This window comes from Alosa alosa, chromosome 12, assembly GCF_017589495.1.
Source record: "Alosa alosa isolate M-15738 ecotype Scorff River chromosome 12, AALO_Geno_1.1, whole genome shotgun sequence".
Taxonomy (NCBI): domain Eukaryota; kingdom Metazoa; phylum Chordata; class Actinopteri; order Clupeiformes; family Clupeidae; genus Alosa; species Alosa alosa.
In genome coordinates, this window is record NC_063200.1 from 255,001 (window position 1) to 280,637 (window position 25,637).

A 25,637-nucleotide genomic window follows, 5' to 3' on the forward strand; every position below is an offset into this window, starting at 1 on the left:
ATGTATACATGCTCTGTTAATCTCATTGGTTTGGGGAATATGGTGCCTGGTGGAGCACAACGCTTTGTTACTTTCCTAAATCTCCTAAATGATAACAAACGTAAATGTACAAAACTATAAAAACATCTCATCCACAGAATGGCGCAATATGACATTTGCTACTCTTAAAGTAGATGCTGGTTCCGGTTGCATATCATGTTGCATAGGATGAGTCAGATAAATCTTTTTATTGTCTTGTTCTCTCACACGCACACACAGTTTCATAGTCGGGTGTGATCACACACACACATACATTGTTTCATAGTTGTGTATGACCGATACTAAAATAGTATGAGGTAACCTTACTGAAACTCTTAGCAACACCTCTGCAAGGATGTGTGTGTGTGTGTGTGTGTGCATGTGTCCCCTCTGCTGTGGTTTAGCAAGTCAAGCCTGCTATCTCAGCCAATCAGCATGTCCCGTGCGTCAGTTGGTGCAGAGAGAGGCAGAGCAGACCCCAGATGTGTAGATTTGTACCCACCCCCACACACACACACACTTCCGTGTCAATCTACACATACGCACACACACACGCACACAGTCTCAACATTACACACACCCAAGTTCATGTGAAATGTCCTCCACACACATGTATAAGCACATTCACAGGCAGTTGTTTGGGAAATGTGTGTGAAGGCAATCATGTTATAATTGACAGCATCAAGCTATTTAACAAAGAATGTGTGTGTGTGTGTGTATGTTTGTGTGTGTAAGTGTGTGCCTGTGTGTGTGTGTGTGTGTGTGTGTGGGGGGGGTGTTGGAGGAAGTGGGGTGTACATGTTTGTAGAGGAGGTTTGTTTCGTTCCAAAAAGCAGCCAGAAGCTAGCCTGGCAAGCCAGACCCCACATTAAAATGTGGGGTCTGGGCACTCACCGTTCGCAGTGCTCAGTCCGAGGGGCGGGATAATCAGTTGTCTTTCAAATTCCCTCTGCACGCAATAGGACACAATAGGATATTTGTTTTCATGTAGCAGGGAATTCAAGCCAAACCGTTGCAACTCTGCCATCAATCATTATGTTAAGCCCACCAAACGACTCTATACACATTTCAATGCCTGATTAAGTTTCGATTTCTGGAGCTCACAAGCCAACGGAGAGTTGCTAGACTAGCCCTGGCAGCAAATGTAATTTGTAATTTGCTGCCGCTAGGGGCGCGTCTAGATTTCTAGGCTAGCCAGAAGCGTCTTAACCACAGGTCTCGGTTATCCGCTTATGATTGGTCTGTCCAATAGCGTGACATAGGGCATTTATCTGCTTATAGGGCAGCCGTGGCCCACTGGTTAGCACTCTGGACTTGTAACCGGAATGTAGCTGGTTCGAGCCCCGACCAGTGGGCCGCGGCTGAAGTGCCCTTTAGCAAGGCACCTAACCCCTCACTGCTCCCCGAGCACCGCCGTTGTAGCAGGCAGCTCACTGCGCCGGGATTAGTGTGTGCTTCACCTCACTGTGTGTTCACTGTGTGCTGTTTGTGTTTCACTAATTCACCGATTGGGTTAAATGCAGAGACCAAATTTCCCTCACGGGTTCAAAAAAGTATATATACTTATACTTATGATTGGTCAGCTGTCCAATAGCGTGACATAGGGAATTTATCTGCTTATGATTGGTCAGCTGTCCAATAGCGTGACATAGGGCATTTATCTGCTTATGATTGGTCAGCTGTCCAATAACGTGACATAGGGCATTTATCTTCTAGAAGTTGAACATTTCTCAACTTTCAAAACAGCTCTGAGCTGCAGAAAAAGGCGCCCACGATCGCGTTTAAGGAGTTTTAAGCCAAGGACTTTTTTGAACACACAATCTTCTCCAAAGGATTATAACGGAAAACTGCTGGAAAAAAACACCTAATCTGAATGTACCCTAATGCAGCACAGTTGGGTTAGCACATAGCCATACTACAGCAGGGCTGGGTTAGCACAGAGCCATACTACAGCAGGGCTGGGTTAGCACAGAGCCATACTACAGCAGGGCTGGGTTAGCACAGAGCGATATGATTCCTCTTACCCAGCTATTACCATGGCTGTGCAGACATCAGTAGTGTGTGTGTGTGTGTATGTGTGTGTGTGTGTGCATGTCTGTATGGATGTGTATGTGTGTGTATTTGAATTTGAACTTTCAATTTAATTTAACTTATAGAGCTAAAACATTACACATGTCTCATGGCACTTTACAGAGTGTTACCCAATCAGAGAAAAGAAAAGAAGGCCCATGGGTAACAGGGGCGAGGAAAAACTCCCTAGAACTGGAGATACATATATTTGAGTGTGTGTATGTTTGTGTGTGTGCGTGTGTGTGTGTAAAATTGTGTGTGGCCCTGCCAGTGGGCACACATCTATAGTTGGCTGACCAGGGCCTGACACTCAGTGTGTGTGTATGTGTGAGTGTGTGGGCTGAAGTGTGTCTGGCAGCAGTAGCTTTCTTAAGTGCCAGCCAGGCAGCGAGGGTGATGGTTCTCAGCACACTCCTTCACAGGGGTGATTAGCATGGTCGAAGTGGAAGCACACACACACACAGACGAGCGATTAGTATGGCAGCAGTGGAGATGCCTCCCGAGCCAGTGGCAGGATTAGAGCAAAAGACTTCCAACCACGGAGAACATGCCGAACATGTGAAACATGCAGAACGCGTGGAACATGCAGAACGAACAGAACACGCGGAACTGCAGAACAAATAACAGAATTAATCTGTAGCCTTAGGTAGGCTTCTGCGACGTTTTTAACAGGCTACGCTATAGAGGCTTAGACAACTATGACCCACGTTTTGGTTTCGTAAATTAATTTGCCCTACTTCTTGACTGCAATGTAGTCAATTGACTGCTTGACATGTCATTTTTATTTTTCTGTACAATAAACAAATACATCTGCTTTATGCCGCAGAATTACATTCATATTTGGAACTTAGTCCAATGCATCGTTACACTACGTTAGTGTTTCCCAAAACCATAGTAGCAACGAACGTTCGCAACCACCATCGTAAAGTTGTGTAGTTACAACTACACCTCTCGACCTGTGGTAGAATGCAGTAGAAGCATAGTTCCAGGGATCTTCGTGTCAAAGACATCACTGACGCCAGTTATTTGTTTGCAAATTAATAATTATAAATATATTTATTCTAATTGATATTTACACTTCTAACCACCATACATCCATATTTTAAAATGCCCAAGGCAGAAAATACATAAATTAAAAGTCAATTTGCAGCCATGTGCACGCAAGTAAAAGTCACACACTTGCAGATAATAAGAAGGTGGTGTGCACTTTTTGACGAGTAAGCTGAGAATATGTAGCCTTTGATTTTCATGGATGGGGGTCCATGTTAGTTTACGCAAACCAAGCCAAGAAGGCTGATTCTGATTTTGATAATATGATCTGCACAAAAGATAAACGTAGGTAAACAACAATGTCAATATTGTTGTCAAAATTTTAACCCAGATTCTAACTCTTGGACAGGAGACTGATAACTGCTGCGCAACGACGGCTGTCATCTGCCGGCCAACGCAATGCGCCACAGAAGTATATGTGCAGGTGCCCGTTCACGTGTATAGCATTTTGCAACTTGACAAAACACTGGATTAAATATCATAGGCACAGGAGAAAACTTGTACATCCATTGGCCCGTGGGGAGATCACATGCCAGTTGCCTCTCCCTTCAGTGCTATGACTCGTTCGGCTGTGAGCTTGTTTCGCCAAAAAAAACTCTATTGCAGATATCAATGCATCTTTGTTTATGGGTTTGGCCTCACAGCAGAGGCTTAGACAACTATGACCCACGTTTTGGTTTCGTAATTTGCCCTACTTATTGACTGCAATGTAGTCAATTGACTGCTTGACAGGTTATTTTTATTTTTCTGTACAATAAACAAATACATCTGCTTTATGCCACAGAATTACGCACTTGGCCAGCCTATAGAACGGGAACATTTTGGAGAGAATAGAGAATGTACGCACGCAAGAATCTGTAGGCTATTTGTAGTCTCAAGACGTCAAACATTTTCTAAACAATACAAACATAAAGGATGCAGCAGGCAGCAAATGTAGAAGAGTAATTTCCAGTGAAAGAACAAAATGCTGAATGAAGCCCAAAGATATGAAGGCATATCTAGCAAGTTGTTATTTTTTGAAGACGTAAATGGTTGGGCTATAGGCCTAGTTTGCTAGAAGGAGACATAAAGCGTGAGCATGCCACACTATCCACAGCTGTGCAAGGGGGGGGTAGGAGGATTACTGCTAGCGCAGGATTTATATAAAATTCTTCAACTGAAGGCCTGCCTCGAATGCAGGCTTGCCCCAAAAAAAAGGCCTGTGGTTTGCGCAGCCTACAGTAAGTAGGTCTTAGTGAGTTAGGAGTCCTCTAGACTCTAGAAGCTATCTCAGAGGTGGAAAGTTGCGTTCGTTGGGGACAGGGCCGGATTAACAATTCATAGACCCTTGGGAACAATGTCTGATGGGCCCCCCTGCCCCCCAGCCAACGTGAATCGGGCGGTCAGTTAATAGCAGTGCTCGAATTACGTGGGAGCAAGAGGGAGCCGAGCTCCCTTAGAGTGAGGACTGGTTCCCATAAAAACTACTGGATGTAGACCTACCCTACGCTCTTGAACGCAGCATGACTGCACTTCACCATCACACCACTATATGAGCAAACCGCATAGCCTAATATCGATTTGACAGCACTCGCAAGTCCGAAGAAGTCACCCTGCTTTGATGCGAGTGTTTTGTCTATTTACATAGGCGGTCATTGGGCTGAAAAAGTCCTGTTTGTTGTTGAACTTGCGCTTCGCCTCTTCTATGTTTTTTGACAAAAATAAATTATGGCCCATAATACAGCCTACTTCAATGAATTGATCTGCAACTATCCTCTGCCATTCAGAGCTCCTGAAAGTTCCTAGATATTTTGAAACACCTGTTAGCAATCTCTGATGGCGGAATATTCAATGGTTACCCGACAACATCTCATCACGCAGTGCAAATTCCAAAATTGTTCGTCTATTTATTTCCACGGTTCAACACACGAGACGACTGAACACCGAGGTGTTAATATCACTATGTGTACATTAGCCTATAATACTAGAACATAGTTTGGCTGCAATGGCTTTATTAATTTCTGCCAGTTGGTGCATTTTCCCTGTGTATAAGTTAAAGACTACATGCATTATTGTGTTTTAGCCTATCTGAGACTGTGGTATGGTTCAAATGAGTTACGTTTTTAAATTGAGAATGGCACTCAGACTAAACTAAGTTTAGTCTATTTTTTTGTATTGTGAAATTGAAATGAAATATGGACTATTGCAATCAATAATATGTTGAAATTAATTAAAAGGAATCAATTTCTATCAAATCTGTCAAGTTATAGTCAAGGCCTACCGTGCGCATACTGCGCAAAAGCGCCACTTGTGTCTAGGCTATTTAATTGTATCGCCTTTAGGCTATGTACTGGATGTGCCAACTTTTTATGAGAGAGAGACCCCCTTAAAGTCAAAAAGATAATTCGAGCCCTGGTTAATAGGCCTATATCGTGAAGATTTATATTGCCATTTAAGGGACAAGCGCATCTGTGAGGCCAAGCCTCACCAAGTAGCCCGTTTGTTTACAACTAACATCACATTTAATTAAACTACTTATAGGCTATGCCGAAATAGTTTCAACATTTTGAATATCAGTGTTGGGTGTATTAGGAAATGCCTTATGGCTGCAGCTGCTTGGGATCCCCCCTGTCAAGCAATAACCATACAAAAGGTTAAAAACAGATGACATGATGCGCGTCACTGACATAATGCGCATATAATATAGCCTAGATATTCCAATATATTCGAATACATGTGTTTATTTTAGAGGGGATATTCGAACGTCATTTTTGAGCAATTTTGACAGCCCTAGTCCACTGTAGGCTACACCAATCGTCTATTAACACCTTCCACCTAACCCCTGTGAGTGGGGGTCACTATAATGCGTGTGAAATAGCACCATTGAGTAGCCTATGCGAAATAGCCTTAAAATCGTTTCGGTGTTGTGTAGTGTTAATTTCGTCAGACGAGACGAGAGGAAATATGTTCGTCAACAACCTTTTTTTTCATGACTAAGACGAGACGATGACGAGACGGCAGTAATGTCCTGAAACACTGACTAAGACTATCTTAAGATGCATTATTGTTGACGAAAAAAGACTAGACTAAAATGTTTTGCATGAAATAAAAACTAAGATAAAATCTCTCTTCATTTTCGTCTACAAAATGAGAAGACAGAATATCTAGCTGTTACGTTTTCAAAATATTCCGAATGAGTTCATACACAGCTTTCCTGTAGGCTAGTCTACGTGCTGTTGCTGCAACCCTGTGGCTGCAACATGAAACTACATGGAACAAGAACACTGGAGATTTCTGCCAGAGTTAGCAAGCTAACTACCTAAGCTTTATGCCACAATGCTACATACCCAGAAGTTGAAGCTTCTCTCATACAAATTAACATCCCCCAGAATTTAACTAGTTAGACTGATGATGCAAAGTTTGCTAGCAAGTAAGCTAATATGGAAAGTTCGCTAGCAAGTTAGCTATGGCTAAGACGGAGAATGTGGGGAATGTGTTGTGTTTGGGCGCATATCGCCATCTAGCGAGGCGGAGTAAAACATCAATACTTTGGCCTATGACAGTGTTTCTCAAACCTTTTCAGTTTCAGGACCACTTAACTAACCCTATCTAAAAAAAAAAAAGATTAGACCTACTTCAACAGTAGCCTATAATTAGTCTACACAATAGGCCTACTGAACCACCTTGCTTATTGTCTTTGTACTTTGCTTATGTGCTTGTGTGGATTCATACTGTATGATTTAAACTGGCATATCTTAGTTGCAGAACTGTTTTTACATACAAGTTGGTTCAATATTGCAAACAACTCATCTATATTATATTTTACCACGCCTGCTCAATGGACTACTTGGGATACCTTATGGACCACCAGTGATCCCCCGACCACACTTTGAGAAACACTGGTCTACGATCATGACAGTGGTCCAGTCAAATCTTTACTGTCTATGGTCAATCCCAGCCGAGCTATAACTATAGCTCGAATTTACCTGTGCATGTAAACATACTGACGGGACAAAAAATCAGAATGAGTAATTATAACAGACGAAAGTAGCCCTGTGGACACACAATATTGTTGGAAAATTGAGATGTGTGAAACACTATTTGACTCAAATGGTAATCAGAAATAATTTGTTATTAAAAAAAGACTAAAATGTGTTGACTAAAACTGACTAAGACTAAGATACTTTTAGTTTTCTTTTGACTAAAACTAGACTAAAATGATGAGACTTTTAGTCAACTAAAAACTTGACTAACAAAAAATGATATTTGAATGACTAAATATGACAAAGACTAAAAGGACATTTCGTCACAAGACTAAGACTAAGACTAAATTAAAAAATAGGTGACAAAATTAACACTAGTGTTGTGTGCCTTCTGGTTTCTCCACCTACTGGTTTCCTTTGCGCTGCATACGCGCCTGCAGCAGTTGTCAGACATTCACAAACAAGTTGTTTTAGGCGGTTTGAAGTCGCCACACGCCTATGAGCCGCGGCTACATTACAGCCACTCAGACAAAAGACATGTAAAAAAATATATGTTTTGAAAACTAGCATTAAACTGGATTTGATCAACTAAAAGCAAACACACGCTGACTCTCTCCATCCTGATTCCCTACTCTTTGAACCAACTAATATGTTACGCTAATCAATTAACTATTGTAGGCTACCATTAATTAATAACGAGGCAACACCCAGGTAACATGTTGTCCAGGCTATCTGAAATAAGGGGTTGCCTCTCATCTACAACAACTGGTTACCTTGAGCTGCTACAGTCGTCAGTGCACTGTGCACAGTAGGCCTATGCTACTCTTTGTGGTTGATCAACTAAAAATAAAAGATGTATTTGGTGATGACGTTATTGTAGGCCTAGTAGACCTAAATTCTGAGAAATTAAATGGTAGTGAAACGATCTACATAGCTTAACCAGACCGCCATGTCTTCAAGGGTTGAATGAATGGAGTTAGCAAAAATTTGTGTATTTTTCAAGTCAAAAAACATTCTTAATTTTCGAATATCTTTTCCAGGGAACATCTGACTTTTAAAAACCATATATGGAGTAGGGAATTGACAGCAACATATCCAATCACATTATGAGATGCTGAATTTAACATAAACTGCGATGTTTGATTTTAAATTAATGTAAATTTAGCCGGACTGTAAGCTGGCACACGCGGGTGCTCAATGTTTTCGTGGTGTTCGAGAGAGGGAGCACCCACGGTATCGGGCTTTATGACAAGCGATCTCAAGGGTTGCATCCATTACAAACAAACATGTAAATGAAAAACACTCTTTAATAATCAAAAAAATAAACGCTTATGAAGTAAACTTGTGACCATCAAAAATCGTTTATCGTCTGTAACTCCGTGATAACAGGACGTAACAGGAAGGCATTTGGCTGAGCAACGGAGGTTAATATGCTCTATATTTTGTCCAAATGATGTCTGTCTATCATCGTTGCACTCGGAGAAAACCAACATGTAAATTAAAGTCGCGTGATACCGCGTGATCCCACGCGTGGACCGCGAGTGAAGCTGGCCAAGTCGAAGCACTGCCCACTGTACACTGTCTCTCACACACACACACACACACTCTCACACACACACACACACACACACTCTCTCACACAAACACACACACACATACACTCTCTCTCTCACACACACACACACACTCTCACACAAACACACACACACACATGCACACAGAGTTGCATGTGCAGAAAAAGACTATATATTTGAATATTTCATGGCTTTACAAGATAATCAAATGTGCATGCTGTGGTTCTCTAATGTGAGCTCTTACATATTAATGGCTCTGCACGGTTCCTCTTCTGTCCCATTATTTCATTACATTTATCATTTCTCCCCAAGAAATGTTCTTATTTAAATCTCCATTGTGCACACACACACACACACAGTCAATTACTAACCACTAGTATCTGTAAACTGATGGGGGATGGAGGGAAGAGAGAAGAGAGGTGGAGGAGAGAGGAGGATGGAGAGAAGAGAGGGGAGAGGTGGAGGAGAGCTTACTGCTCCATTTAGCCCTTATGTATTGTCAACAATTTGGGCAGTCGTGGTCTACTGGTTAGCACTTCGGACTTGTAACCGGAGGGTTGCCGGTTCGAACCCCGACCAGTAGGCACAGCTGAAGTGCCCTTGAGCAAGGCACCTAACCCCTCACTGCTCCCTGAGCGCCGCTGTTGTTGCAGGCAGCTCACTGCGCCGGGATTAGTATGTGCTTCACCTCACTGTGTGTGTTTACTGTGTGCTGAGTGTGTTTCACTAATTCACGGATTGGGATAAATGCAGAGACCAAATTTCCCTCACAGGATCAAAAGAGTATTTCCTTATACTTCCTTAACCACCGGAGCAAAAACAGCTTTTTCTACACAGAACAGCATGAGGGGGAGAATAGAGAAGATAGAGAAAAGAAAGAGAGAGAGAGAGAGAGAGAGAGGCACCTCCTCTCCTCCTCCTTTCTTCCTCTTATCCTTTCCTCCTTTTGTCTTCAACCTTAACCGGATTAAACCGGATTCAGCCTCAACCGGATATTAAGGAAGGAAGAGGTACATAAATCATGAATTCATGATAATTCATGTACCCTTATATTACTGTATAATGTCATTTAGCAGCGGCTTCTGTCCAAAGCAACTTCCATACTGCAATACCCCCCACACACACACACTACTGCATGCTAGCCCAGCTCCTTAACCACTACACTACCACCACCCTACACACACACACACACTACTGCTTGCTAGCCCAGCTCCGTTACCACTACACTACCACCACCCTACACACACACTACTACTTGCTAGCCCAGCTCCTTAACCACTACACTACCACCACCCTACACACACACACACACTACTGCTTGCTAGCCCAGCTCCTTAACCACTACGCTACCACCACCCTACACACACACACACACTACTGCTTGCTAGCCCAGCTCCTTAACCACTACACTACCACCTCCCTACACACACACACACACACACTACTGCTTGCTAGCCCAGCTCCTTAACCACTACACTACTACTGCATGCTAGCCCAGCTCCTTAACCACTACGCTACTACTGCATGCTAGCCCAGCTCCTTAACCACTACACTACTACTGCATGCTAGCCCAGCTCCTTAACCACTACACTACTACTGCATGCTAGCCCAGCTCCTTAACCACTACGCTACCACCACCCCAGTCCTGCCTCTGCTGACTCTCTTGGGGTCTCGTAAGGCATCCTTATATCTCCTGCTGAGTTATGCTTGTTCTTTCCCTCTAAATATGTTTACTCTTCTTACCACAACATGTACAATGAGATCCACGTGAGACAATGAGATGCATGTACGTGAGAGAGACAATAACGTGAGATACTGTGGTGTGTCCACCTCACAGTAAGCATATTTGGTGTGTGACCTTTTGAGAGTGTGATTCTTGCCTATTCTGCTGTGTGTGTGAATGAGAGTAATCTGAGAGCAGGCAGCTCCCCCTCCTTTTGGTTCCAGGGATTATATGATGCATTTAGTGACAGTTTTAAAATCAAAAGCTGCTTATGGTGCCGTGATGACACACATTTCTGACATATTTTCAGACGCATGCTTACTCAGTGGGCAGAAGGCAGAGTGGAAGGAAGTGTGGACATGGTCAGTGGCAGTGACTTTGGTGTTAGAGGCCATAGTGCATGTGGTCAGTGGTGATGACCTTGGTGTTAGACCAGCTACCAGCATAAGCTGGTTTCTAAAGGTGGTTTGCTGGTTGATCATCTTGTTAACCAGCTTGTTTGACCACCCTATGATGGTTGACCTGCTAGACCAGCAAAACTTTTCCCAGCTTATGATGGTAATTCTGCTGGTTTTGCTTGTCGTACCACCTCAAGCTGGTCATTTTAGCTGGTGTTGCTGGTCTACAGTGCTGGTTTAACTGGCCATGCCAGCTTATGTTGGTCATTCTAGCAAACCAGCATGACCAGCTTGACAGGCTGGTCACCAGCATGACCATCTTGCACCAGCTGTATCCCACATGACATGCTGGTCACACCAGCATGACCAGCTTCCTCAGATGGTCACACCAGTATATCCAGCTGGTGGCCCAACCAGCTACACCAGCAAGAGCTGGAAGAAAACCAGCAAAGACCAGCTAAAACCAGCAGAAGCTGGTTTCTAGCTGTTTTTTTTCAGCAGGGGAGAGATCGTCATGCTGGTGACCAGCCTGTCAAGCTGGATTGCTAGACTTTAGCAGACTGGTTTAGAAATAATTTAATAGCCAGAAATATGCCTGCCCTGCCCTAATAAAGAAATATTTGGTTAACTGCAAGTGAATCCCGTTTGCAGTCAGAGAAGAAATGCAGGACAAATGAAACATTCTGGTTTTCTCCGAGTGCAACGATGATAGACAGACATCATTTGGACAAAATATAGAGCATATTAACCTCCGTTGCACAGCCAAATGCCTTCCTGTTACGTCCTGTTATCACGGAGTTACAGGCGATAAACGATTTTTGATGGTCACTGTGTGTTCTGTGTTTCGTTCATGTCAGTGACTGACGCGAGAAGGGTCTGTGTATGTTAATTTATTTTCAATTGGGCATGCCGTGTCGCGGTCGTCCACAGCTCAGTTCTGACAAAGCGAATTTACTCCTTTTGAAACAATGAGGTGGCGTTTGTATGGTTATATTGCTTGACAGGGGGGATCCCAAGCAGTTTTTAGCCATTAGGGTACTTTGAGAACATTTCCTAATTCACCCGACACTAATATTCAAAATGTTGAAAACTATTTCGGCATAGCCTATTAACTGACCACCCGATTCACGATGACTGGGGGGCAGGGGGGGTCATCAGACATTTGTGCCCAGTTAATCCGGCCCTGCCCCCAACAAATCACACCTTCCCACCAGCTGTGACAGCTTAAAAGAAGTCAAGAGGACTCACAGACCTATTCACAAACCGGTTTTGTGGCATTTCGCCTGTTTTGAAATCCTATACGGCTACAGGAGCTTCCAATCGTGAGGAAGCAATTTTGCATTGTAGGCATAACTAACATGCAATAACGCCACCAACAACAACCAAAACTAGGCTACTCATTGTCAACATGTAAATTAAATGTAACATTATTGTGAATCAAATTAAAATGTTCTCTTTTGCAAACGTAGGCATAGGCATAGTAACAGATTAATTTAATAATGTTACAAGATACTACATCAATCTATTATGTTTCATTAGGCTACTAGGCTATTTGTTTTGCCTTACTCTTGATTCATTTAGGCCTTTTTATTTAGTTATTCATCATCTTCTGTCCTTGTCTAGCGCAGCATTCTCAGACCTGTCACCTGCCACTCATCGTAAGGGAGGTGTTTGGAATCATTCCCGCGTTACAATCATCAGCCAATCAAGGTGGTCACTTCAGTCAAGCTCGTGCATGAGTAATAACGTCATCCATAGCAACGGACTCACTCACTCTTAGACTGTTAGTCAAAGATTCTAGAGCTCAGTTCCAGAATCTGTTCAGGAGTTGTCATTTTCCTTACTAAGAGTAGCCTAGGTCTGAAAGGCTTTGTGAATAACTTAATAAGAGAAACTCCTATAGCTAAAATCTTTTTATTGCTATTTAGGAGTAGCCTACTCTAGTGGTAAGATAAAAGGCTTTGTGAATATGGCCCCTGGTGTCTAACCCAATGCATAGCCCATTTACACAAAATAATGGTGAATATTAGGCTACTGATGATCATTGTTATTTAAGAACATGCAGAGCACCAAAAACATCTTGCTCGTAAAAAATCATCATACCGCACATTTTGTATGGTCTGTTATTTAACCTACTTACTGTAGGCTGCAAACCACAGGCCTTTATTTTGGGCAAGCCTGCATTCGAGGCAGGCCTTCTGTTGAAGAATTTTATAAAGCCACCTGCTAACAGTAATCCTCCTGCCCCGATACCACAGCTGTGGATAGTGTGGAATGCAAGTAATAACACAATCAATGTGTGTCTCAATTGTCCCCAGCTGACCACCTCACACATTTCTCTAGATTTTGCAACGACCTTACATGACACAATGCCATAAAATGCCAGTGTTTAGGACTTAATAATGTTTGTAATGATACCAGTTAGGCCCTACGTTCAACAGTAACATAAGTGTAATGAGCTATTCATTGTCGAAGGTGCATGGTGAAGTGAAATTTTACTTTGGAAAACAAACATTTGCGATATCATTGGATAGGAATAGGCCTACTTGTTTATTTTTACGTAGCCTACAATGGCCAGTTCAGACAAAACCGAAATTACTCATTTTGAAACATTTGTATGGTTATATTGCTTGACTTAAATCCCAGAGAGTAGGCTAAGGCCACCGCCCCCACAGTGATGGCCTAGCGGGTCTATACGATTCAGTGTGGGGTATAAACAAGCTGAGAATTTAGTATGTGTCACGCCTGCCTGTCACAGACGTGGGGAGCTGAAGCTTGGGATACAGTTACTACAGTAACAGTATTTTATTTTACTTCTTATGGAATATATATTTTTTCACTTTTATAAAGGCTTTGTTTGAATGCTGTTGGAACAAATGGTAGTTGATTATAAAGGCAACTTTCTGTTGCAATATTCTGTGTGTTCTGTACTGCAGGTAACTTGTTAAGCCAGTGGTTCTCAAACTTTTTCTTTCATTCCCCACTTTGATCAAGGAGGCATTGACTGATGATAGTGGAGATAACGGTTATCCCGAGGCCTTTGCTAGTCAGCATCTCCGGACGGTAGTCTACCCTATTAAAAATATACGTTTTGGATGTCCCAAACGGAGAGCCATACTTTATTGTTTTAACGATCTCTATGCTACTCACCAAAAATGTAGGCATGGGAACATGATGAAGTATCCAACTGTCGTGGTGTTACATTATTGTGATTACGAGCCAGTGGTTTTCAAACATTATGCGACTGACATCTATGCAACAGACTCATATCGTCCTTCGATTCAAGAAATGAGGACATACAGACTGCTCAGATAACAGGTGTAACTCCAGTTATGCACGGTTTTAGTGAAGTCATTTAAATGTGCTGGTGAAACAGTTGTGTACTCTGGGCACAGTTCTTCCAGAGCCGTGCCAAGTAATAAGCTTGAGTCGAGATGTTTGTGTGAATGAAACGGGTTTATAGGCCATAGTGTGACATTCATAAACCAATGGTGTAGAGATGACGCCACAGGGTTTTATTTAAGAGAGCCTACGCTTGTATGTAGGCAATTTATATTCACAATACTTAGGCCTACTAAAATAAATAGTATTTTATTTGTATTGGTTGTTTGGAGTAAATCGATTAGGTCTTAGCATGTTTACAACCGCAAGTCGGTCGGACTAAAAGGGGAAAAAAAAATATTTGGGTCGGTTCTAAATTGACAGGGTCGGTTACTGCAAAACGAAAATATTTTTAAGGATGGCCTGGCAGTGTTTTTTATGCGTGTCTGCAGAAGTCAGCCAAATATGAATGTAATTCTTGCATAAAGCAGATGTATTTGTGTATTGTACAGAAATATAAAAAATGACATGTCAAGCAGTCAATTGACTACATTGCAGTCAAGAAGTAGGGCAAATTAATTCTACGAAATCAAAACGTGGGTCATAGCTGTCTAAGCTTCCCCATTGCGTAGCCTGTTAAAAACGCCGCCAGATAGTATTAGTGTCGGCAACAACATTGTTTTCTGCAGAAGCCTACCCAAGGCTACAGATTAATTCTGAACAGTTATTTCTCTACTGGCTCAATTATCACACCACTGTTTTGATTTGCGTAGCTGCGTTACCCCCAACACTGACAATAATGTAGACAATGTAATGTAATGTAAATTTCGATTTCGATTTTCGTTACCACCGTGTAGTCAAGCCTTAAGACATACCCAAGTAGCCTAAATCGAGGTAATGTTTAATTATGCATGATTTATTTTGTTATTGAATTAAGTAGGCTGGGATTACTCCTCGGCAAGTCTCCTGCTTTTTCAGTAGGGGCTGCAGACAGAGCGATGTACAGTGGCAGGCGGCGCACAGTGGCTAAAGTGGTACTAAAGCTTCACGCAGCTTCACACCTCGTAATGCGCGACTGAAGTGGTCATTTGAAAGCGATGCCCACTGTATGTGTGTGTGTGTGTTTGTGTGAGAGTGTGTGTGTGTGTGTGTATGTGTGTGTATTTATATTCCTCCTGACATCTTATTATGGTCAGTGTTTATAACAGTCAACGGTCATCACCTTGTGTATGATTGTATGTGTGTGCGAGCATATTTGCATGTATGTGTGTGTGTGTGAATGGGTGTATGTGTGTGTATGTGTGCGTGTTTGTGTTTGTATGTGTGTGTATGTGTTTGCGTGCATTTGTGTACACAAGTGTGTGAGTTTGTGTGTGTGTATGTGTATGTGTAAACTTTAAACAATGAGACATCAGCTGTTTGATCTACCAGCCCTCACATGTAGCTGCATCTCACTCAACTCCCTCACACACACTCTTTCTCCACTTCCTCACACACACACACTCTTTCTCCCTCACACACACACTTTCTCCCTCACACACACACTATTTCTCCACTCCCTCACACACACACTTTCTCCCTCCACTCCATTACACACACACTTTCTCCACTCCCTCCCTCTCAATAGATTTCTTTCTATCTCTCTATCTCTCTGTGAAACACACAATTTGTCTCTTTTTTCACACACACTTTCTTCTCTATCTTTAACACCCATCCACCCACTACCACTATGTCTGTCTCACATGCATACTCTCTCTCTCTCCATCTCTCTGCAGGTGACTGTGTTCATATACACAGACCTGATGCTGGTGACTAGAGAGGACGATCCCGGCCGGTGTAACGTTCTCCAGAACCCTCTCTACCTGAAGCAGCTACGCCTCCAGGAGGGTGAGTAACACACGCACACACACACACACTCAGTTCACATGCACACACGCGCACACTCACTCACACACACGCAAGCACATGCACACACTCACTCACACACACGCAAGCACAAACAAACACACACTCACTCACACACACACTCACACACATTCATTCACACACAGACACATACACTCACACACACTCATTCGCACACACACACACACTCACACACACATATACACACACACACAAACACACACACACACACACACGCATGCACGCGCACACACACACACAAGTAAAAGAAAACAGCACCACATCCAGAATAACACACCACATCATAACAGAGCTCAATATAACACAACACAACACAGCAAAACACAACACAGCAAAACACACAGCAAAACAACACAGAACCGCACAGCATAACACACAGGACTGACACAACACAGGAGAGATTCATCTTTATACTCCGCACACACAGTATCCTCCGCAGGCCTGTGCACTATTGTGCTGTAGCCTGTGCACTATTGTGCTGCAGCCCTGTGCACTATTGTGCTGTAGCCTGTGCACTATTGTGCTGCAGCCCTGTGCACTATTGTGCTTTGTCATTGTGTTAGTCTCCCATAATGCACTTGTATGATTCCGCTGTTTGCAATGAATTGTAAGAGTGTAGAGTAGGACCCCACACACACACACACACTCCTATATATATATGCCTATACTCCAGAGGAGTTTTGCTGGTCTAATAACACTCGTATTCTATTTTCAACTGTTGATAAGTTAACAAATCCCCCCTCACAATTAGCGCCTGAACTTCTCTCAACTAATAAATGCAATGAGTTTTCATCTTTTTTAAAGGTAAAATTGACAAAATCAGACTCAACATATCTGCTCAATTACAAATTCAACAACCTGAACTTCCAGCAACAAACAGAGGGAAACTAAACTTGATGTCAGAGTTCAGCTTGACAGACTACGAAACACTTGAAAAAACGGTACAGAATCTCAGCTCTTCCACATGTGTCTTAGACACTGCCTACCAATTTCTTCAAAACTGTTTTTCACCTCATAGCGGCGGATGTCCTTCAAATTGTAAATGTATCACTGCTGTCTGGCACTTTTCCTAAGTCACTGAAAACAGCTGTTGTAAAGCCACTTCTCAAGAAGAATAACCTGGATGCCTCCATGCTAAACAATTACAGGCCCATATCCAATCTACCTTTTATTGGCAAAATTATTGAAAAAGTAGTCTTTAATCAATTAACCACCTTCCTAACATCAAATAGGTATTTTGATTACTTTCAGTCTGGTTTTCGGGCAAATCATCGGAAACTATACCTCAATACCAACGTCCTTGACCTGTGGTGTTCCCCAGGGGTCGATCTTGGGGCCACTATTATTCAATCTCTATATGCTCCCACTTGGACAAATCATTCAAAATAATTTGATTTCATATCATAGCTATGCAGATGACACACAAATTTACTTAGCTCTATCACCAAACGACTATGGTCCTCTTGAATCTATGTGTCAGTGTATAGAACAGCTTCAGCTGTTATTCTTCAGCTGAACAAAGAAAAAACTGAAGTAATTATATTTGGTAAAAAGGAGGAAAGACTTAGGGTTGCCACTCTCCTTGACACAAAAGGGTTAAAGGCAAAGGATACTGTTAAAAATCTTGGTGTATTAATTGACAGTGATCTAAATTTCTAGCCTGGCGGGCCATCCTATATCATTGAAATGTATAGTCTGGCATCGAACCATTCACCTCGCTTAATCCAAGGGGCGGGCAGAGAATTGTCTTTCAAACTGCCTAGGCAGTACACACCTTCTCGTCCTCTCAGGTACCAGGTGAAAAACCTGCTAGTAAAACCTACAGTTAGAACTAAACATGGTGAAGCAGCTTTTAGCTGCTATGCGGCTCAGTTGTGGAACCAACTTTCGGATGACATCAAAAAGGCCCCAACTGTAGCCAGTTTTAAATTTAGACTTAAGACCAAACTGTTCTCAGATGCTTTCTGCTAACTGTGCTGAGTTACAAATTCTGAATCTGCCTTGATAATTATTCTACCTTTTCTTTTATTATTTTTTTTTACTACTTTTGCCTTTGTTTTTGCTTACTAATTATTCTTTATTTTTAAATGATCTTACCTTGTGTTTTATGTTTTCTTTTTATTATGATCTTTACCTTTTAACTATTCTTTGATTATATTGCCCTTCTATGCTTTTATTTGTTATTATTGTTTGGTTTTGTTTATGTAAAGCACATTGAATGACCTCTGTGTATGAAATGCACTATATAAATAAACTTGACTTGACTTGGTCTAGCAGGTCAACAATCATAGGGTGGTCAAACAAGCTGGTCAACCAGCAAACCACCTTTAGCTGGTCAGGCTGTTTTTTTCAGCAGGGCTGTCTTGATTTCTCCATATTCAGAGTGTGAATGTGTGTAAAGGAGCAGGAGTAGTGAAGTGAAGGCAGAGTGTAGAGTGATGGGTGGAGTAATGAAGTGATGGGTGGAGTAATGAAGTGATGGGCGGAGTGTAGAGTGATGGGCGGAGTGTAGACCTGCGACTGACCCCTGAGCCCCTGAGTTGATGTTCGAATGGGTGCAACTGAATAAGACGCTTTGTTTTGGTTCGAATGGGTGCAACTGAATAAGACGCTTTGTTTTGGTTCTCTGATTGTCTCGACAGTAAGTATTGTGTCTGCCAGACGTTTAATTGAGTTCCTAGTAGAACTTCCTACAACCGATTTTGCGGATGTCTATGTCATCAATGTTTGGCACGAGCTACAGTGTGGTCGCACAACTAGGGGGGATATTAAAGGTTGGGATATTTACGATGACTCGAGGCCAAGTTCCTCCTCTTTGTCCTGCAAGTTACCGCTGGGTAAACATGGCGTGTAGCTGCCTCAACAGCTTGCCTCTCCTTTACAGCAGCCACACGCAGTTCAAATAAACACACTTTTGTCAAATATGGCCATGTTTACACGGCAAATAAAGGGTTTCCATAGATACCGATGTGTAGCATAGGCCAGAGGCGGTTATTGTTCCGTTGAAACAAAGAGGTCACGGTCCTGACAACTGGAAGCAAACTTTAAATAGGCTACCCTTGTCAAACTGCCATACCGACAGCAAGGGGAAGCCGGGTTGGTTTGACAGCACAGAAGAGGTCAACCCTGTCACCTTTGAGTTAGACCACATCTAATCTGTGAGATTTGAGTTCTGAGCACTTTTGAGTAGAATATGTGCACTCTTGTATTGTGGGAAAAGTGTACTGTGTTCATGTGGTCCAATCCCATCATAGTAGCAACCACACACACACACACACACTGTATTAATAGACTTGTGGACAGGTTCCTGTGGATCTGTCTGATGGACTTTTAATCAGTTTATAGGTGGTGACTGGTGTTCTAGACCAGCTGTGTTTAGAACCTGGTGACTGGTGTTCTAGACCAGCTGTGTTGAGAACCTGGTGACTGGTGTTCTAGACCAGCTGTGTTTAGAACCTGGTGACTGGTGTTCTCTCTCCTCATCCAGACCAGCTGTGTTTAGAACCTGGTGACTGGTGTTCTAGACCAGCTGTGTTTAGAACCTGGTGACTGATGTTCTCTGTGCTCATCCAGTCCAGCTGTGTTTAGAACCTGGTGATTGGTGTTCTAGACCAGTTGTGTTTAGAACCTGATGACTGGTGTTCTCTCTCCTCATCCAGACCAGCTGTGCTTAGAACCTGGTGACTGGTGTTCTAGATCAGCTGTATTTAGAACCTGGTGACTGGTATGACTATGAAATGTGTAGATCTGATTCTCTGTCAGATGGAAGTGATAGATAGCAGATCCTGTTTGTTGTTATTGTCGTGCTACATGCTGCTTTTAATCTCATATGGAAGTGGTAGATAGCAGATCTTATTTGTTGTTGTTGTCATGGTAGATAGCAGATCTTATTTGTTGTTGTTGTCATGGTAGATAGCAGATCTTATTTGTTGGTTTGTCATGTAGATAGCAGATCTTATTTGTTGTTGTTGTCATGGTAGATAGCAGATCTTATTTGTTGTTGTTGTCATGGTAGATAGCAGATCTTATTTGTTGTTGTTGTCATGGTAGATAGCAGATCTTATTTGTTGTTGTTGTCATGGTAGATAGCAGATCTTATTTGTTGTTGTTGTCATGGTAGATAGCAGATCTTATTTGTTGTTGTTGTCATGGTAGATAGCAGATCTTATTTGTTGGTGTTGTCGTGGTAGATAGCAGATCTTATTTGTTGGTGTTGTCGTGGTAGATAGCAGATCTTATTGTTGTTGCCAGCAATAGCAGATCTTATTTGTTTATGTTGTTGTGGGAGATAGCAGATCTTATTTGTTGCTGCTGTCGTGGTAGATAGCAGTGGGGTATTCCAGAAAGCAGGTTTACTGGCTTAACTGGGTATGTTAACCCAGAGTTAGCGGTAAACCTGGGATTTCAGTTCCAGAACGCTAAAATATGATCAGGCTATGTAAGTAACTATGGTAACATAGGCTCTGAAGTTAACTGGGTATGTAAACCCAGAGTAAACAGTAAACCTGGGATTTCAGTTCCAGAAAGCTCAAAAATGATCAGGCTATGTAAGTAACTATGGTAACATAGGCTCTGAACTTAACCTGGTAGGGGGTAGGTTTTGTTCAAGTTATGTTCAATTATGTTCGTTTATTTCAGTGCATGTTCAACCAGGCCGCTATTTTTACACTTGTCACACAATGACGTTTCATTCTGAAGAAGGTCCGATTGACAAAGAAGCACAAAATCATGTAATATTTATCCGTGGAATTAGCCGTGAGAGGGCGATAAGACCACAACATCCCATGATAGCTCATCATTTCTTTTCCAAACAAGGTTTTCAAGAGCGCTAGAGTTGTTCTGCTGAATCCTAAATTTGGCTACTTGAAAAGCATTCTCGACTACATTAGGCTACGCATGGATTAGAATAGAATAAAATAAATTTTAGCTAGCCAACACCATAGGCCTATAGTGGACATTTACCTTTGGCTCACCAGACATGGATGGACACGGATGGACAAAAAACATCTCAGACACACTGAAGATATAATTACAGTGCAGTAGGCTACAAAAAAGGGAAAACATATAGAAAATGAATAAATACGTTTAAATATAGACTAGGCCTACATGTGTCTTTTGCCTCTCTCCAAATTATGTGCATCGATGATCGCTCTCCGACTGGGGGTTTTGTAACGTTAGTGTTGGAGACGCAGAGCAAGCTGTCAGTCGGTGCGTAAAGTTTGCCTTGGGCTAAAGCAGTTCCTTCGCAACTTCATTCGTTTTCCTGGACACAAACCCACGAGGATCATTAAAGTGTAGTTTCACCAACTGGCAGGTCAGCATCACTTATTAAATTTCCCAAATGTGCACCGAAATGTGTCCAATAGGCTACCCATGCCTTCCGACATTCTTCACCCTTCCGATGATGGAGGCGCAAAAGTCTAACTTGGCCCACAGCTGCAGAACCCACGTTAAAATAGAAAATTACATTTGGGATTCTCAAAGAATTCTATGGCCCACTCAATCTGTGATAAGGTAGGCTAGTTTAAGAAAGCATCATTCAAAGCAGTCAATACAATACAATAGTCAATAATTAATTGTGCTTTTGGCATTAGGCTATCATAACGTACGCATTTACACGGTCAGTTAGGCTATTCTCTGCCAAGTAAGGTCTCGGACGCAGGCGCTTAAGTATTGCTCTTTTTTTGTTATTACAGTTCTCTCCTCGTAAGCCTCGACTACTCCGCCTCTGAAAAATACGGTGCTCTTCCTTTCACCGGTTTCACTCATTGTTTCGACTCTCAATAGATGATGCCTTTATAAGTTCGGGCCGCGGAACGCCAAGACAACTCTAGGTTATCTAACACAGGGTTGATTGAACTAACTGGTAACCGGTGTTTTGGAACCGACAGCTCGGTTTAGTCGCCACAGGTTCAGACAACCCAGAGGTTAAGTTTTATCTCAGTGTTTGTTAAACCTCCCTTTCTGGAATACCCCTCTGATCTTATTTGTTGTTGTTGTCATGGTAGATAGCAGATCTTATTTGTTGTTATTGTCGTGCTACATGCTGCTTTTAATCTCATATGGAAGTGGTAGATAGCAGATCTTATTTGTTGTTGTTGTCATGGTAGATAGCAGATCTTATTTGTTGTTGTTGTCGTGGTAGATAGCAGATCTTATTTGTTGTTGTTGTCGTGGTAGATAGCAGATCTTATTTGTTGTTGTTGTCATGGTAGATAGCAGATCTTATTTGTTGTTGTTGTCATGGTAGATAGCAGATCTTATTTGTTGTTGTTGTCGTGGTAGATAGCAGATCTTATTTGTTGTTGTTGTCGTGGTAGATAGCAGATCTTATTAGTTTTTGTTGCTGTGCTCCCCACTGCTCTTAGATGGCAGCAGGATCTGACAATGTCAAGATCAACAAGACCACAGATGCAGAGAGAATGCAAGTCATAGCTTTGATGCCTTTTTGCATCTTGATATGTGTATCATTAAGAGCCTTGTCTTCATGTGGTGAAGTTTCTTGAGTTATTATATAAGACATTTTAAAAAAGTTTTTTTTAAAAAAGACTGTGATTTCCAGAAAAGGACGTTGCATCAGTGGCTTTGCAGTCTTTCATCTTGCCATGACACTGGGAGTCTATCATGTATCATTTAAAGGTTTGTACTATCAGACTGTGTACTCTTTCGTAAGCTCACTATTTCAGCAGTAGTCAGACTTGGCTGGATCAGAGACAGCCATCTTCTCCTTGAGCTGTTTCAGTATTTGTAAATGTCGATTTGAGATAGTTTGACCAGATTAGACACATGATGTCAAAATATATCATACATTTTCTCACTTGTGAGTTTCACCCCGGTGGCGAGTGTGTATGGTGTGTGTGTGGGTTGAGTTTTACCCCAGTGGCGAGTGTGTGTGGGTTGAGCTCACATGCTGCCCCCCCCAGTAGTGGAGCTCCAGCACCCCATGATTAGACACACACACACACACACACACACACACTCATAACATACATAACACACACATGATTGGAAAGGGTAACGGAGCTGTTTAGCCCCATAGCACACACACACACACACTCATAACATACATAGCACACACATGATTGGAAAGGGTAATGGAGCTGTTTAGCCCCATAGCACACACACACACACACATAACAGACATAGCACACACACACACACACTCATAACAGACATAGCACACACACACACACACACATGATTAGAAAGGGTGTGTGTGCGTGCCTGTGTGTGTGTGTGTGCTATGTCTGTTATGTGTGTGTGTGTGTGCCTGTGTGTGTGTGTGTGTGTGTGTGCTATGTATGTTATGAGTGTGTGTGCCTGTGTGTGTGTGTGCGTGCTATGGGGCTAAACAGCTCCGTTTACCCTTTCCAATCATGTGTGTGCTATGTATGTTATGAGTGTGTGTGCGTGTGTCTTCAGTGTTTGGTGTGTGTGTGTGTCTTCAGTGTGTGTGTGTCTTCAGTGTGTGTGTGTGTGTGGGGTCTTCAGTGTGTATGGTGTGTGTGTGTGCGCGCTGTGTATTTGTTTTGTTTACTTGAGTGTGTGTGTGCACACATACACACACACTCACAACAGACATAGCACACACACACTCATAACAGACATAGCACACACACTCATAACAGACATAGCATACACACACACTCATAAGAGACATAGCATACACACACACACTCATAACAGACATAGCACACACACACTCATAACAGACATAGCACACACACACATAACAGACATAGCATACACACACACTCATAACAGACATAGCACACACACCCTCATAACAGACATAGCATACACACACACACACTCATAACAGACATAGCATACACACACACCCTCATAACAGACATAGCATACACACAGACACACACACACATAACAGACATAGCACACACACACACACATAACAGACATAGCACACACACACACTCATAACAGACATAGCACACACATGATTAGAAAGGGTGTGTGTGCGTGCGTGTGTGTGTGTGTGCTATGTTATGTGTGTGTGTGTGTGTGCTATGTATGTTATGAGTGTGTGTGTGTGTGCTATGTATGTTATGTGTGTGTGTGTGTGCTATGTATGTTATGTGTGTGTGTGTGTCTATGTCTGTTATGAGTGTGTGTGTGTGTGCTATGTATGTTATGAGTGTGTGTGTGCCTGTGTGTGTGTGCCTGTGTGTGTGCCTGTGTGTGTGTGTGCTATGTATGTTATGAGTGTTTGTGTGTGTGCGTGTGTCTTCAGTGTGTTTGGTGTGTGTGGGGGTCTTCAGTGTGTATGATGTGTGTGTGTATGTGGGGGGGTCTTCAGTGTGTATGGTGTGTGTGTGTGTGTGCGCGCTGTGTATTTGTTTTGTTTACTTTTTTTTGGCTGACACTGTGTATCTATCACTGTCTCTGTCTGTGTGTGTGTCTCTGGTGTGTGTGTGTGTCTCTGTCTCTGTGTGTGTGTGTCTGTTTGTGTGTGTGTGTGTGACATATTAAGTGTGGGGGAAGAGTAACAGGAAGCTATTGAGGGTGTGTATTGGGGAGGAGCATCAGAACTGACGCTCGTCATTGTTGTGTGTCTGCTCACAGGAAAGAGCACTCTGTGTGTGTGTGTGTGTGCCCTTGCATGTGTGTATTTGAAATGTTTGGTCCAGGTATGGGTGTGATGACTGCTGGCGGTCGGTCAGGCGGTCAAGTTGGTTGTCGCTGTAGGAACCGGCGCTTCCTGTGACCTCTGACCCTGGTGAAGCCGGCGTGGGAACCTGAGTGGAGAAGCCGCCACTGCACGCTATACACAGATAACACACACACACATAACAGACATAGCACACACACACACACTCATAACAGACATAGCACACCAGGGAGAAGCCGCCACTGCACGCTATACACAGATAACACACACCCTCATGACATAGCACGCTATACACAGATAACACACACACACATGACATAGCACGCTATACACAGATAACACACACACACACATGACATAGCACGCTATACACAGATAACACACACACACATGACATAGCACGCTATACACAGATAACACACACACACACACCCTCATGACATAGCACACACATACACACACACACCCTCATGACATAGCACACACACACACACACTCATAACAGACAGAGCACACACACACTCATAACAGACATAGCACACACACACACACACCCTCATGACATAGCACACACATACACACACACACTCATGACATAGCACACACACACACATACACACACACACTCATAACAGACATAACACACACACACACACCCTCATGACATAGCACACACACACACACCGTCATGACATAGCACACACACACACACACACTCATAACAGACATAGCACACACACACACACACACCCCTCATGACATAGCACACACACACACACTCACATAACAGACATAGCACACACACACACACCCTCATGACATAGCACACACACATACACACACACTCATAACAGACATAGCACACACACACACACACTCATGACATAGCACACACACAAACACTCATGACATAGCACACACACATACACACACTCATAAGAGACATAGCATACACACACACACACA

The 25,637-nt window shown here is 42.6% G+C and overlaps 1 protein-coding gene across 1 annotated transcript in view; it reads left to right on the forward strand.

Moving 5' to 3' along the window:
- The window catches only part of rgs3a (regulator of G protein signaling 3a), a 284,842-nt gene that overhangs the window by 18,746 nt on the left and 240,459 nt on the right, over window positions 1–25,637 (forward strand). The window contains 1 exon segment of the mRNA XM_048258184.1: window positions 15,892–16,003. Within this exon segment, the coding sequence (XP_048114141.1) occupies window positions 15,892–16,003 (112 nt within the window).